At 39.6% G+C, this 16,551-nt stretch overlaps 1 protein-coding gene across 1 annotated transcript in view; it reads right to left on the bottom strand.

Annotated features, from left to right (window-relative positions):
* Ttc6 (tetratricopeptide repeat domain 6) overlaps window positions 1–16,551 on the bottom strand; it is a 247,768-nt gene that overhangs the window by 29,585 nt on the left and 201,632 nt on the right. Inside the window, exons 18-22 of the mRNA XM_017798103.1 lie at window positions 12,762–12,844; window positions 8,593–8,669; window positions 7,235–7,395; window positions 1,501–1,635; window positions 537–686 (exon numbers count right to left, since the gene is read on the bottom strand). Coding sequence (XP_017653592.1) covers window positions 537–686; window positions 1,501–1,635; window positions 7,235–7,395; window positions 8,593–8,669; window positions 12,762–12,844 — 606 coding nt within the window. The remainder of the gene's footprint in view (window positions 1–536; window positions 687–1,500; window positions 1,636–7,234; window positions 7,396–8,592; window positions 8,670–12,761; window positions 12,845–16,551) is intronic.

Genomic DNA, 16,551 nt, shown 5'->3' with positions numbered 1-16,551 from the left:
TATTGCCTGCATGTATGTGAGTGCACCCATGTTGTGCAATGCTGTGGAGGTCAGAAGAGGGCTTCAGATTCCCCTGGAACTGGAGTTAAGGATGGTTCGTAGCTGCCATGTGGGTGCTGGGAATCGAACCCAGGTCCTCTGCAAGAAGAGTCAGTGCTCTTAACCACTGAGCCATCTCTCCAGACCCAATAATAAAATGTTTTTAAAAATACAGTTATTTGATATCAGATATGACAGTACACGTCTGTAAACCCAGTACTTGGGAGGTGGAGGCAGGAGAACCAAGAGTTCAAGATCATTCTCAGCTACATAATAAGTTCAAGGTCATTCTGGGCTACATGGGATCCTGACTCAAAAAATGAAACAAAACAAAAAAGGAAGATAAAGGAGGAGCAGGTGGGGGGGTCATATATGTATGTGTGTACGTTTATATGCAGATATAAGTATCCTAATTGCTACTAACAGCAATTATATATAAATTATTTAATCGTCATACCAAAATTAACATATTCTCACACTGATATTTATTTAAATACCTGGTAATGCTTGGGATTGAGGGTAATTGCCCGATTAAAATCCAGAATTGAATTATCCCTGTTGAGTTTTATTTTACAAAGCCCTCGTTGATAAAAGGCTTCTGCAAATTCAGGATTTGCCTTCACAGATTTTGTAAAAGAATCAAAAGCCTGGAAAAGTATATTTAAGCACACACCACTTAGTGACAGGATACATCATTTTAAAAGATTAATAAAGAATGGCATGTAACTGTTACTGAAAAGCTTCACTCTAATTTTGGGTAGTTTAAAATATACCCTCTCATTGAACCTTGTAGAATGAACAAGTGTAATCCTTAAGAATAAGTCAGATTTTGACCCCGTATTTCCAGACAAATATCTACACAATCCATGTTGCTAGACTACAGTACTTAGAAGTTTAATTTTAATCATTATTCTTTGGATTTCATTCATTCAAAGAAACCACAGACAGCAACATTCATTTCCGATAATGGTCCAAGAACTGTAGCAGAAACATGCTTAGGAAATTTCAAGGTAAATGGATGCCGAAGCTATTTAAATCTGGCCATCTTAACTAGTCTCAGTTATCAATAAAGAAAGCCAAAGGATGCTCTAATCGTTTTCCATTTATTCTTCAGCACATTGAAAGACTCAGTTTAACTCACTATAATTTAATATATCATATTAGTGTGATGAAATTGTTTTGCTATGGTAATTTCCTACAGTTAAAGTTACTATTTTTGTGAGAAACACATACTAGCCTTAAAATATTGTTGACAAAACTAGCATTGAATAAAATGTCTTGATTAAATCAAACAATCCGTGAGAACTGGGCGTAGACTGCCTGAAAGAAGCAAAGCTTTAGAAGGAACTTTGTTCTGCTCCCTTTCTGCCCTGCACCTAGAGAGCTTTCAGAAACAGAACTGAGGAAAAGCAACCAGTGTGTAAAGTCACAAATCATGTATGCTTCTAAACACACAAGTACCATTTGTAAGCTTCCTTCCTCCATGTAGCAGAGACCCAGGTTATAAAGACAGTCCGCTGAAATAGCAGTGGCATGAGGTCCTTTGTCGGAATGAGCATATATTTCCAACGCCTTCTTAAATATTCTCACAGCTTCCTATAACGATTTAAAAAGAAGGATGAAGGGAATATTTCTCCCAAATATTTGTTTAACATGTCGTCCTTAAACATAAAGAGAACTCAGAGGCCACCTTAGCTCTTCTCCCACGTCACAGATGCACACAGATCTGGTAAAGTCACAGATACTCTCCTTACACAGCCGGAGGACCCTGTTGCAGAGGCTAAGCCTAACAAGTCCTACCCAGAGGTCCATCCTATAAACCAAGACTGAAGCACGCTTACTTATGCCCATGGACCTTTGTAACTTCTAAATTCTAAAGGCTACTTCTTTTTTTAATATAATATTGGGAAATTCTCATAAATGAATATTATATTTGCATCATTCCACCCTTTCCAGTTCCCCCTCCAGTTCCTCCCATGTCCCCCTCCCATGTCCCCCCCATGTTCTCCCTCTCAATTTCTTGTCCTCTTCTTTAATTATTACTATTACATATACGTATATGCATTTATATACATACATACATATGCATTCAATATATGTACTGAGTCGATTTTGTGGTGCTTGTGTGTACATGTGTTTAGGACTGATCACTTAAGATTAGATAAGTAGCCTCTGGAGATAAGTAGTAATATCTGGAGATATTAGATAAGTAGTCTCTGGAGAAAACTGATTCTCCCTCCCCAAGCATCCACTGATTGCCTGTAGCACTTCATCATGAGGTGGTACCCCATGAAATTTCCCCATCCACCTTGGCATGTCAACTGGTTTTTGTTGTTATGCAGATCCTGTTAGGCTACCATACTGTGGAGATTTCATGGGCCCGCTTCCCTATTATGGCTACAATGTGTTGCCATTCGCAGCAAGCGTCTTGTTCCTCTGGCTCTTACAACCTTTGCATGCCTCTTCCATGATGTTCTCTGAGAAAGGCTATTTCTTTACCTTCTTATGTTAGACTTAAATTTATGGAGTGGTTTATTACTAATTACCTTGCTATTTCCCTGAATGGAATGCTGGAAAGCTAGTAAGTAGTGAAAATATTGACAAATTTTAAGCATCCTTTAATATGTTATGCTGTGCTTTTAACAGGATCCTACTAGCTCTGGTCACTCACTTAAATATTATCAAAATAGTTAAAACCCATTAAAGAAGAAGTTTAATTTTTCCAATTTTCATTTAATGATTAACAAATCATTATATACATTCATACACAAATATCAACTTATTATTATTATTCTGCTTTAATTGTATTAAACTGTTAAAAAAAAAAAGCCATGAGATTCAATTTGAACATTCTTTGTCGTCGGCATTTCCTCACGTTTACAATGCATATCAACAACCATTCTTCCATCCTGACTCTCTGCATGTGACACTGCTATAGAAAAGTCAAATAAGCTTCCCTGTTTCCCATATTTCTGCTATTCAATGTACCAGTACCTCCAACCATCCCCTTTTTTCTTTTATCTTTGAATGGCTTCCTTTTCATTTCAGAGTTCAATCCTTAAACCCATCTCCTTCTGCCCTGTTTCCCCTCTCTTTTGGCAGTACACTGCCTCCTTGAGTCCATAAGTCTTGAGCTCATTCCAGCCTTCCATACCATCTGAACTAAAATGAACACATCCTCATTTCCCCTTGCTTTCCCTGTCTCTCCCATCTCTGTATTTTACAATGTCTTCTCAGGGAGATCTGAGAATGAATGTTCACAGCTAGGGCATGGTAACATCCAGAAAGCAGTACTGTGGCCATTGTAGATAGAAGTTTGGAGGAGTGTAACACTGTGGCTATAATTCATACAAATATATATGTACATACATCTTCATATTTACATATTCCAAATTAATACACTGACCACAGAAATAAAAATGGGAAGAGAATTTGAGAGATATAGAGACAATGAAAGCAAGATCAGGTAGAGGAGGATGAAGGATGATGGCAAGTTTCCAGCTAAAGAAACAGGGACCTGGACTAAGTAGAGGTCAAAGGAAATAGAAAGGATAATTTAGAAAGTCTCAAAGATTGACATCTTCAAAAATGGATGATAAATACTGAGAAATAAACACCGCAATTGCAACAAGAAAACATCGATGCAACAGGAACATGCATTCCAAACCAGAGTATAGCTGTTTCCTATTATGAAAAATCAAGTTTCCAGAAATTTATCAGCTTAAAAAGACATGTGTATTATCTAAAAGTTTTCATAGGTCAGAAAACTGGCAATGGCTTAGCTAAAGAACTACTGCTCTGGGTCCTATAGACCTACCATCATGATGTCAGTTCAACTGCTTCCTGGAGGCTTGACTGGGAGAAGCAACTTTCCAAGTTAATTTTCATTGCTAGAGGAATTCATTTCCTTGACACTCCAGGATGGAGAGCATTGACTTCTTGGTAGCTGATGACTGTCCTCGATCCCTAGCAGAGTCCCACAGTTACCTATACCCAAGCCACATGGCAATATGCAGGTGCTTTCTTCTAAGCCAGTTGAAGAATCTCTCTCCCCAATAAGACATAAGCAAGGGAGAGACATCTCATGTTTTCTAGAAGCAAGCCATTTGTCTTGCCCACAACCAAGAAATGGAATGAAATAACAACACGTGATTTGTAATTTGTTGAGAGGAATTTTAGATGTGTCTGCCACAGTCCACTGTCTGGCCTTCAATGGCTCCATATCACTGTTACATGTATGTACAACTCTCCATTCTAAGGGTTCAAAAGCCTCATCTCATTACTCCATTAGTTCAATTTCCAAAATCTTATCATTTTAATTAAGTCCAAGTATGGATGAAGGTTTGAATATTATCCATCCATTCTTGGGGCAAAATCCTCTCCATCTGTGTAACTGAGAAATTATAGGCACGAGTTATCTCTTATCAAAATACCCAACACACAGTGGGAAAGCACATAACAATATCCACAAACATTCCAGCTCAAAAACAAAGAACATGGAAGCTAAAAAGGCACCACTGGTCCATGGTGCCCTGAAGTACAACTAGGCAAATGTCTCTTGATTAGGCTCCAAGGCATGGGAATAGTTCTCCGTGGTCTTAGTCCTGTCCTATTTGTTCTTGGTATGGACCTCTAGATCATCCTTTCTTTGGATAAAACCTTCAATGTGTTTGCAACTGAGTTGCTCTTTGAAACTGTTTCCTACCACCAGTATAATTTGAAGGCCTTAGGCCCTTTCATATGCTTTCTCATACATAGATTCTCTCTGTCTCTGTCTCTGTCTCTCTCTCTCCCATCTCCCTCCCTCTCTCAACCCCCTCTCTCCCATCTATCCCTCTCCCTCCCTCTTTCCATAATAGTTTCTGAAGTAATAATTTTATTAAGAACTTTGAAGACCTTTCACACATTCCACAAGCATTCATACCCTCTGTTAGACAAAGATACATCCAGTCACTGTTTTACTTTAACCTCTTGCTGGGATCCCTGAGAAGCAAAATCCTTAAAATTCCAGAAATCCTTTGATTTAGTTGTATTTTGTAAGGCATATTCTTAAACATCTTCCAACATCTACCTTAATGGCTACTTATATACTTCCTTGTACTAAAATTTGTATTACTTTTCTACTACTGCAGGAAAAAAAAAACAATGCCTTTGAAATAACACATATTTATAATCTGTTTCCAGGATGAGGGATCAGTGCATAGATTAACTGAGTCTTCTGCTCTGGTTCCCATGTGCCACAATAGAGGAACTAGCTAGGTGATATTCCCAGGGTCATTCAGGCTGTTAGAAAACTTTATTTCCCTATAACTACAGCACTGAGAGTACTGACACATCTACAATGAACTATACATCTAAGATTCACATAATATGGTAGATCAAGGGGCAGAGAGAATACTAACGCATCTCTCAACTGTCATCAACAAAGCTCCCACATGCAACAGAGGGCAATGAACCCAGGGCTCAGGGGCCATGCAGAAGAGAGGGTGGAAAGATTGTAAGAGCCAGGGGAGGAGGTGCATGACCATATGGAACTAGTTTTACAGGCTCCTGGGACATTGTACATAAGAACTTACAGCAATAGTGACAGTATGCACCAGACCCATGCAAATTCAAGCAGACAAAAACCCAGCACAGAACTGTAGAACTGGGCAGCCGGCCCCAATCTTAGATGAAGAATTATTGCACAGCTGATTACTGCTGGGTGAGGAAGAGCTGATCTTCTTTAAGGGAGTGACTCTAGCTAGGCTGACTAGACCCCAGTGGATGAACTTGCACTAAGGTACGTCTTGGTACACAAACTTGACATGGTAGGCTTTAATATAAATGACAGAATGCATGAAATCCACAGGGGGAGGTTATAGGAGGGTGCCATTGGAGAAGGGGGTATAAAGATGATTAAGGTGTTGTTTATGAAATATACAAAAATTCAATAAAAATAGAAAAAAAACAGACATTTCTAAGAAAATACAAGATAAAATCCTAATGACCTTACACAAGGAAGACCGTCAAAAAAAATTTTAAACATCTGAAAACAGGGGCTGGAGAGGTGGCTCAGGGGTTAAGAACACTGACTGCTCTTGTAGAAGACCCAGGTTCGATTCCCAGCACCCACATGGTGGCTCCAAACTGTCCTTAACTCCAGTTCCAGGGGAATCCGATGCCCTCTTCTGACCTCCACGGCATTGAACCACATGGGTGCACTCACATACATGCAGGCAATATACTCATACACATAAAATAAAAATATTAAATAAAATATATTTAAACATCTGAAAGTAAACTTAAAATGAACATACCAAACTACATTAAGAATCTTTGATCATTAAAAGGCACAAAAATATAGGCCACAGTTTACAAGAAGACATATGGCATACAGACAAGGTTTGTTATGTCAGATTTAATTAATTAATTTATTTTTGTATGTATGAATGCTTCGGCTACAAGTATGGAAACACACCTGTGTCATGCAATGCCCACAGAGGCCAGGAGAAGTTATCAGATCCCCTGGAACTGGAGTTAAGGACAGTTGTTAGCCACCATGTGGGTGCTAGCATCTGAACCTGGGTCCTCCCAGAAGAGCAGCCAGTGCTCTTAACTGCTGAACCGTCTCTCCAGCCCTAGAATTTACTTTGTAAGTGCCTAAAGTATAATATTAAGAAGTAGAGAAAATTGGAAGAAAAGGAATTACAAGTGACTGATAAACCTAAAAAGAGGCGTATCCTCATATTCAAGCTCAGAGACAGGAACTAAGATCACAGTGAGGCCCCAGTTCTTGGCTATGAGATTACGAGAAGGACAGCCTGGCAAATGTGCTCATTGTCCACGAGGCAGACCGACAGAAGCACTCATGTACTGAGAGGTGGGAGACAAGACCAGCAGAGCCCCACGGAACAGTATGTTACTCTCCACATAGCAACTGACTCCTACAACTATATCCTGAAAAATGACTCCAAATAGTCACAAAAGACATGGGAAAGAATACTTACAGCAGCTCTATTCTTAACAAGAAAAAGAAGAAACTCCCAATGTTGAGTAATAGAATGAATAAATAGCATAATAATCACTAGCATAATTACTAGTATAAATGATAGTACATAAATAAATGGTGTAAAAACACTTAAATGCCACACTTCAGCACAAAGGGAAAATTCCATTACTAAGTTTAGTAACTGTCAGACAGAAGACTTTTCACCTTGGTTTTCTTAGCCTTCATTTGTGCTTTTGCTAAGAGTGCATACGTGGCGATCTCTGGCCTGTTGCAGGTGACCCCGTCCAAGACCTGGATGGCCTTGTCATGGTTTTCACAAAATAAGTAAATGACAGCTTGCTGTATTGGACTCAACTCAATGAGGCCTGAAAGGAAAGGACAGTTTGTCAACACCGTTGCCAGATAGCAAGGATATGGAATATAGTTATTTTAAGGAAGTCATACAATATCATACTATTATTTTTGTAATATGTACTGACAAATCAATAGTATACTAAAATCTCACCAACAGAAAGCAAAAAGTTATTACACATCAAAAAATTAAAAAATAAGCCCTGTAAGACAAAAATTGAATGAGTTTTTAGCCTTTAAAAAAGATCTCCATTTCATTTTAGAATATATTGTTCTTTGCAGAAAAACTCATTGTTTTTGCTACTAACACTGAGATGTTGGTGCATGCATCTCTAATCTGTATGTATCTGATTATTACTAGTCATAATCAGTTGCACTTGGGTCCTTGGCACTTGTGTATGTCTATAAAGTCACCGGGTCGATTTCAATGGTAATGTTTATCATCTCTACTAATTAATGTGATGTAAATTTCCATGCTTCCTCCTCAAATATAATAAATTTCTTTAATTTGTTGATATTTTGTGTGTGTCTGTGTATATCACACAGAACATCCCAAACCATCTTATTCAACAATACACATGAGTTCAATATTGTATAACTGTATTTATTCAACTGTAAACCTAGAAACTTACAGCTACTTGTGAAAGAGATGTACTCCTGCTGTGGAATGTGTTACTGAATATGGTTAAGCTGTAATGAAATGCTTCTTCTAATCATGTAGTTATTAAAAATTTTTTTAAATTAAAAATAATGTAATCCTGGTATATTTTATAATACGGTCTTTCACAAAATTTACTACATTATGATTCATTTTACTAGTTGACTATGTACATATGAAACTGAAGTTTCAAAATCTTTGTTTTTCAAGTGACTTCCTCAGCCAGGCACGGTGGCACATGCCTTTAATGGTAACACTGAAGAGGTGGAGGCAGGCAGATCTCTGTGAGTTCCAGGCCAGCCTGGTCTACAGAGCAAGTTCCAGGCCAGCCTGGTCTACAGAGCAAGTTCCAGGCCAGCCTGGTCTACAGAGCAAGCTCCAGGCAAGCCTGGTCTACAGAGCAAGTTCCAGGCCAGCCTGGTCTAACAGTCAGAACGTGATTTAAAAAAAAAACCAAGTGAGTTCTTCCTGCCATCAATGAATAGGAATCATAAAGTATGAAAAGATTTGAAGCAGTATTTCTCAAAAGTTCTTATTTTGAATTAGTCGTTACCTTTGTTCATTTCCGCTACTTGATAAATAGTGAACTTTGCAAGATCGTAACACTTCATCATAAGAAGATACTGTCCTCTGGAAGAAATAAGAGCTTTCATTCTAAGCAAGTAAAAAGTAAGTGCTTTTACCGTTTATTGAATTTTTCTTTGACAATTTTAAACATGTATAAAGTGCTTTCTGATTACTGTCACCCTCACCCTCTCCCACCTCCCTCCCACCCCATTACTCACATTTCTCACTAAAGAGCCCATCTCACATTCAGTTTTGTTTTGTTGTTTGTTTTGTTTTGAGACCCACTGAGTTAACAGGGATCTCCTGTGTGTGACAGCGGCTGGGAGGTCATGATGGCACTGGCTGCTCTGTAATGAACCCTGAGCCTTGGAAGCTGTTATAGAAATGCCCTGCTTAGGGCTGAGCACTCAATCATCAAAAGTAATCGTCAGAGGAGACCCCAGGATGGACGGGGGTCGGAGGGGTGTAGACAAGAAACCCCAGGTCCAGCTGAGGCTCTATTAACACTTGATAGCTTCTGGGAAATGGAGAGCCAGTTTGCTTTAGGGGTGGGATGCCTGATAGGTTGACCAGGCTCCAAGGGATGACCCAGACCCAAGAGCATTTGGGGAACACAGATTAAGACTTGATAGGCCTTAAAATAAAAGAAAAATAGTAATAGAAGACATGAGTAGGGGGTAGTAAGGTGGGGTGGAGACGGGGGAAGGCTCTGGATATGATCAAAACACATTGTATGAAATTCTCAAGGTCTCAATAAAAATATCTTTTAAAAGCCAAAATAAAACAAAAAGTAATTATTTTAAAATAAAGTTTCTGATATTACTTAAATTTTTACAATTCTGAAACATCCACCCATATTTACATCTGTGAGTGAAATCGATGTAAAAATTACATATTTTTAATAGTCCAAATAGACCAATTGACATGGAGGTATGATGGAAGGATCAATTTAGGAAATGTGACTCTAAAACAAAATTCTCAGATTTCATTTTTGTATCTGAATTTTAACTGTGATACTTTGTTGCTAAGAAATTATTAAAAGTTAAAGTTCATGAAACATAAAGGAGAAGTCTTTACATAAATTTCTGAAATGTAGTTTAAGAATTACAAGACAAGAAATATCAGAAAGTGTGTCTCACCCCATTTTCCTAGGTCTACAAAGTATATCGTACTGCACTTTCCAAGGTCTATAAAATATGTCTCACTTCATTTTCCTAGGTCTGTAAAGTATGTTGCACTGCACTTTCCTAGGTCTGTAAAGTATGCTGCACTGCACTTTCCTAGGTCTGTAAAGTATGCTGCACTGCACTTTCCTAGGTCTGTAAAGTATGCTGCACTGCACTTTCCTAGGTCTGTAAAGTATGCTGCACTGCACTTTCCTAGGTCTGTAAAGTATGCTGCACTGCACTTTCCTAGGTCTGTACAGTATGCTGCACTGCACTTTCCTAGGTCTGTACAGTATGCTGCACTGCACTTTCCTAGGTCTGTACAGTATGCTGCACTGCACTTTCCTAGGTCTGTACAGTATGCTGCACTGCACTTTCCTAGGTCTGTACAGTATGCTGCACTGCACTTTCCTAGGTCTGTACAGTATGCTGCACTGCACTTTCCTAGGTCTGTACAGTATGCTGCACTGCACTTTCCTAGGTCTGTACAGTATGCTGCACTGCACTTTCCTAGGTCTGTACAGTATGCTGCACTGCACTTTCCTAGGTCTGTACAGTATGCTGCACTGCACTTTCCTAGGTCTGTACAGTATGCTGCACTGCACTTTCCTAGGTCTGTACAGTATGCTGCACTGCACTTTCCTAGGTCTGTACAGTATGCTGCACTGCACTTTCCTAGGTCTGTACAGTATGCTGCACTGCACTTTCCTAGGTCTGTACAGTATGCTGCACTGCACTTTCCTAGGTCTGTACAGTATGCTGCACTGCACTTTCCTAGGTCTGTACAGTATGCTGCACTGCACTTTCCTAGGTCTGTACAGTATGCTGCACTGCACTTTCCTAGGTCTGTACAGTATGCTGCACTGCACTTTCCTAGGTCTGTACAGTATGCTGCACTGCACTTTCCTAGGTCTGTACAGTATGCTGCACTGCACTTTCCTAGGTCTGTACAGTATGCTGCACTGCACTTTCCTAGGTCTGTACAGTATGCTGCACTGCACTTTCCTAGGTCTGTACAGTATGCTGCACTGCACTTTCCTAGGTCTGTACAGTATGCTGCACTGCACTTTCCTAGGTCTGTACAGTATGCTGCACTGCACTTTCCTAGGTCTGTACAGTATGCTGCACTGCACTTTCCTAGGTCTGTACAGTATGCTGCACTGCACTTTCCTAGGTCTGTACAGTATGCTGCACTGCACTTTCCTAGGTCTGTACAGTATGCTGCACTGCACTTTCCTAGGTCTGTACAGTATGCTGCACTGCACTTTCCTAGGTCTGTACAGTATGCTGCACTGCACTTTCCTAGGTCTGTACAGTATGCTGCACTGCACTTTCCTAGGTCTGTACAGTATGCTGCACTGCACTTTCCTAGGTCTGTACAGTATGCTGCACTGCACTTTCCTAGGTCTGTACAGTATGCTGCACTGCACTTTCCTAGGTCTGTACAGTATGCTGCACTGCACTTTCCTAGGTCTGTACAGTATGCTGCACTGCACTTTCCTAGGTCTGTACAGTATGCTGCACTGCACTTTCCTAGGTCTGTACAGTATGCTGCACTGCACTTTCCTAGGTCTGTACAGTATGCTGCACTGCACTTTCCTAGGTCTGTACAGTATGCTGCACTGCACTTTCCTAGGTCTGTACAGTATGCTGCACTGCACTTTCCTAGGTCTGTACAGTATGCTGCACTGCACTTTCCTAGGTCTGTACAGTATGCTGCACTGCACTTTCCTAGGTCTGTACAGTATGCTGCACTGCACTTTCCTAGGTCTGTACAGTATGCTGCACTGCACTTTCCTAGGTCTGTACAGTATGCTGCACTGCACTTTCCTAGGTCTGTACAGTATGCTGCACTGCACTTTCCTAGGTCTGTACAGTATGCTGCACTGCACTTTCCTAGGTCTGTACAGTATGCTGCACTGCACTTTCCTAGGTCTGTACAGTATGCTGCACTGCACTTTCCTAGGTCTGTACAGTATGCTGCACTGCACTTTCCTAGGTCTGTACAGTATGCTGCACTGCACTTTCCTAGGTCTGTACAGTATGCTGCACTGCACTTTCCTAGGTCTGTACAGTATGCTGCACTGCACTTTCCTAGGTCTGTACAGTATGCTGCACTGCACTTTCCTAGGTCTGTACAGTATGCTGCACTGCACTTTCCTAGGTCTGTACAGTATGCTGCACTGCACTTTCCTAGGTCTGTACAGTATGCTGCACTGCACTTTCCTAGGTCTGTACAGTATGCTGCACTGCACTTTCCTAGGTCTGTACAGTATGCTGCACTGCACTTTCCTAGGTCTGTACAGTATGCTGCACTGCACTTTCCTAGGTCTGTACAGTATGCTGCACTGCACTTTCCTAGGTCTGTAAAGTATGCTGCACTGCACTTTCCTAGGTCTGTAAAGTATGCTGCACTGCACTTTCCTAGGTCTGTAAAGTATGCTGCACTGCACTTTCCTAGGTCTGTAAAGTATGTTGCACTGCACTTTCCTAGCTCTATAAAGTGCGTCATATTGCACTTCCCTAGGTCTATTAATCCTGAGAGATGGTAGTTTTGATAATGATAATGTCCAACAGCAAGTTCTACTATATTTGTAATACAATTTTATGTGTCTTTTTTTCTCACTGAATTTATTAAGGGTTCTATCTGATACTTCTGTGGTTACAAACAATAAACATTCAAGATGATAGCCTTTCTTGAGGAGGTATGTGTTTACTACATAGCTAGCCATCTAGAAAGGTCTCAAAGAACTTAACTCTTAGCAATTGCATTCTGATGCAAGGGTAAAGCAAAGTGAAAGATACAGTTATCTTAGATGTACATTTAATATTTAACAAAAACATTTAACAAAAACAAGAACTAAACATTGGGAGGGACATCAGAGACTCAATGTAGAATGAGGAGGCTAGAAGGGTCATGAGCGAGCTCCCTAGAGCTTGTTGAGATGTCAAGCTATTGCCAAGAAGAATTCAATTTCTGTGCACATACCTTATTAAATATAATTGGATTCCATCTGGCTGAAGGTGGATAGCACGAGATAATTCACTTACTGCATTTTTCAATTTATGCAGCTATTGAATGACAAACAGAAACTTAGATTTTAATTGAACTAATTGCTTCTTTTCTGATATAGAGCCCCCCACACACAATTTCTTAGGGAACTTTTGAAGAAGCATCCAAATACATATAATTTTTTTAGAGCAAATATAATTCAGAAAAGTAAAAAAGAAACACTTAGGATGCCAAGTATTTTTTGTTTTGTTTTGTTTTATAATTATTTATCTCTGAGGCGAGGAGTGTTGGTGGATGTGTTTAATCCGCATTCAGATGGCAGAAATAGTTCTCTGTAAGTTCAAGATCAGTCTATTCTACAGAGCAATTTCCAGATCTGTCAGGGCTACATAGTTGAAACCTTCCAGCAGAAAAAAAAGCATTATTCATGTTCAGTTTTGAAGACTGATTACAAACACCCATTCATAAGTTATTTTACACTACTGTCACTTATGTCAGACCTCCTAGTTTACGTATATTCCTCTTTCACTTAACTTTTCACGTTTTCTCCCTCAATCATAGCATCTGTTTCACAAAAAGTCACACAGTTAATAAAACAACATACGAAAGGTAACATGATATATAAAAGTAAATTACACTTAAAAATAAAGTAGAAAAAGTCTGGAAACAATATTAGTAAGTGAATGAATAAAACAAAATATAAGGATGGTGCAAAATCAGCCCGTGGAAAACGGATGATGCAGAGACCCGAAAGCTCAGTGCCTTGCCACAACGGGAGGAAAATCACCCCACACCTACCACCCCCTCCAAGGCTCAGGGACTTTGGAAGAAGAGGTTGGTGGAAAGAATGTAAGAGCCTGATGAAGGGGTGGAGTGTTAACTGGAAGTGTCCTCCAATCACCATGCCAGCAAGCTATAGTCACACCTCCTTCACATGCTCATCAAGGAGTTGAGCCCGGGAGTCAGTTACCTCTCCCACTCAATCAATTGATCTTAGCTGCTGCATGTTGGGGGGTCAAAGGATATATAAGCTGAGAACACCAAGAGGCACCTCTCTCACCATTTTGTGCAGCTGTCGGTAGGTCACAGGATCTGTATTTGAGTGTGGACTTTATGGTGCAGCAGTAAATGTGGGGCACCCACTCTTCTGTAAATAAACCCCTATGCTTTGTTAAAAAAATAAATAAATAAAATATTTTTTTAAAAGAATGGTGCCAAAAGAAGCCTTTTGATATCCATATGGAAAGGAAACTTTCATTCTTCCCTTGTCAGAGAAACATAATCTAAATTTGTACACATCAGGGACAAAAATCAACTACCACTGGAGATACTACCAAAGGATCACTGCACAGACCCAGCAAAATTAACCTGACCAAGCACTAAACATAGTGGCAGGATGCTGAAGAAGAAAGACAATACCCCAAACTAATTATACATGGAAATAAACAGGACTAGAAATAGCACAAACTATTTGGAGAAAACAGTGGGTAGAATCAAAAAGAAGTCCAGAAAGAGAAAGTCTGAGATTTGCTTAAATAAATTTGAGAATCTCTGTGGAACTTTAGAACTACTGCTTCTTAAATTCCCATTGTTCATGTTATATAATTGATAAACTATCTACTATGTTCATATTACTGCAAAGATGTATATGTTCTTATTCGTGTGATCACATACTTAAGAAAGCAACTTAAAAGAGGGAGAGTTTATTTTGGCTCATGGTTTGAAGAGGGAAAGTCCATGACTGTGGAGAAAGCATTGTGGAAAGCCATAGGCTGCTACATGGTCATGGAAACATAAGCTTGGCACATCTAACTCCTCAAGAGACCAGGCAGAAAAGGCCTAACAGAAAGTGGGGCCAGGTTATAAAGCATCAGGAACTATGCACTTCCTTCATGGACACTCCACCTTCTAAATGTTCTACAACCTCCCAAAACAATGCCACTGACTGGGGACCAATTTTTGAAACATGACACTAAGGGGACATTTCACATTTCACCGTTAACACTCCATCCTTGGCTCCATACACTAGTGGTCATCACATAACGCAAAATTCATTCAGTTTAACCTCAAAAGCTTTTTATGCTTACATTTCCAATATTATTCAAAAGTCAAAAATTCAAAACTTCTTCCAAAACTCAAGGAAATCTGTTAACTGTGAAACTCTGTAAGCTCAAAAAGCAAGTCATTTACTTCTAACATACAATGTCATAGTGTACTCATTCCCATTCCAAAACAGAGGAGTGAGGCAGAGCAAGATAAAACCAAGCAAAACTGAAATGCAGTACAGCAAACACCAAACCCTACACTTTAGGTCCAACATCTGTAACCCCTGATGACATCCTCTATGCTCCAACAGGCCTGGGTAGCACTACCTCTCCAGCCCTGTTGCTTGTGGCACACATGGCTCCTCTCTTGGGCCATCTCCACCTATGTCTGGAGGTTTCCTGAGTACACATCCTGTATTTCTGATATCTCTAATACTGTGAATGTCCACTGCAACTTGGGTTTTACCTTCACAGATTTATCAACAACTAACTCCACGCTACATGTTGTCTGGCCTCAACAGCTTTCTGGAACCGTGGTGCAAAACTTTATGGATTTCTTATGCTTACACTTTGCATGCCTGCAAAACAAGTACTACATAGAAAATGGCAAATTCTGCTGCCAGCTTAAGATATCACCTGGCCCTACTGGAACACAAATGCAGTGGCCTCTATGTGCCTTCACGGTTAAACCTTGGACAATACCTCCCTAAGTGTCCAGTTTTGTAACAGGGTACCCTAAGGGCTCTTTTTAGGTGCTCTCCTTTCAAACTAGTTTTACACTGTTATACACCCTGAGGCTCTCAATGGACGGCGTCTTGCCCTCAAGTCGTATTTCCTCTTGTTGAAGTGCACAGTCCACGGTTTCTTCTTAGTGATGCTAAACTCTTTAGCAATTACAGATGTTCTGTCCACACCTCTTTGCCTGCAACTTTAAACTTGCTCATGCTCTATACTTCACCAAACTTCACGTTTCATATTCTTCTGCTACCTTTTGCTGCAAAGTTGACTAAAAGCAGTCAGTAATCATGCCACAGCCTGGATGTGATGGTATCTTAAAATTTTCTCAACAGCCTTTTCTGTCCTCCGTGGGCATTGCATAACACAGGGTGCGCTTACCTACATGCAGGCATAACACTCATACGCATAAAAATAAAAGAATAAATGAAATATTTTTTAAAAATATTATTTAAAAAATTTCCCTGTCACACAGTTTAGTCTGTTACTTTTAATTCAGCCTCACTCGGTTTCTCAGGTAAGATCATACTATAAAAACTCAAAGCCCATCTCTACTGACTACTTCCTTCAGGTACACAACATCCCAAAGTAGTACTACCAGCAAGAGACCAAATATTCAAACATAAAAACCTGGGGTGGGGGCATTTTGCACCAAAACCATAATGCTATCTATGCAGTCAGTAAACTCTGGTTTTGGACAGATAGAATTCACCCTGAATTTTGAAGCTTTCTTGGGGTTGGACCTTTCCAGTAAAGACTTAACTCACAAGTAGAGTATATTTTTATATATGAAAAGTCTGATTTAAAAGAGGTTTTTACATTAGATTATATTGTACATACTCTACATTGTTTTTCTGAATATAATTTTCTGACTTTTTAAAAATTATTTGTTTAATAAACATATAATTAGAAGAAGCATTTCATTACAACAGCATTGACATATTCAATAACAATTTCCAGAGCTAAGATGCATCTCTTTCAAAATT

Source organism: Nannospalax galili, unplaced genomic scaffold (genome assembly GCF_000622305.1).
Source record: "Nannospalax galili isolate Female #2095 unplaced genomic scaffold, S.galili_v1.0 scaffold636, whole genome shotgun sequence".
Taxonomy (NCBI): domain Eukaryota; kingdom Metazoa; phylum Chordata; class Mammalia; order Rodentia; family Spalacidae; genus Nannospalax; species Nannospalax galili.
This window is presented reverse-complemented; position numbering and strand designations above follow the sequence as displayed.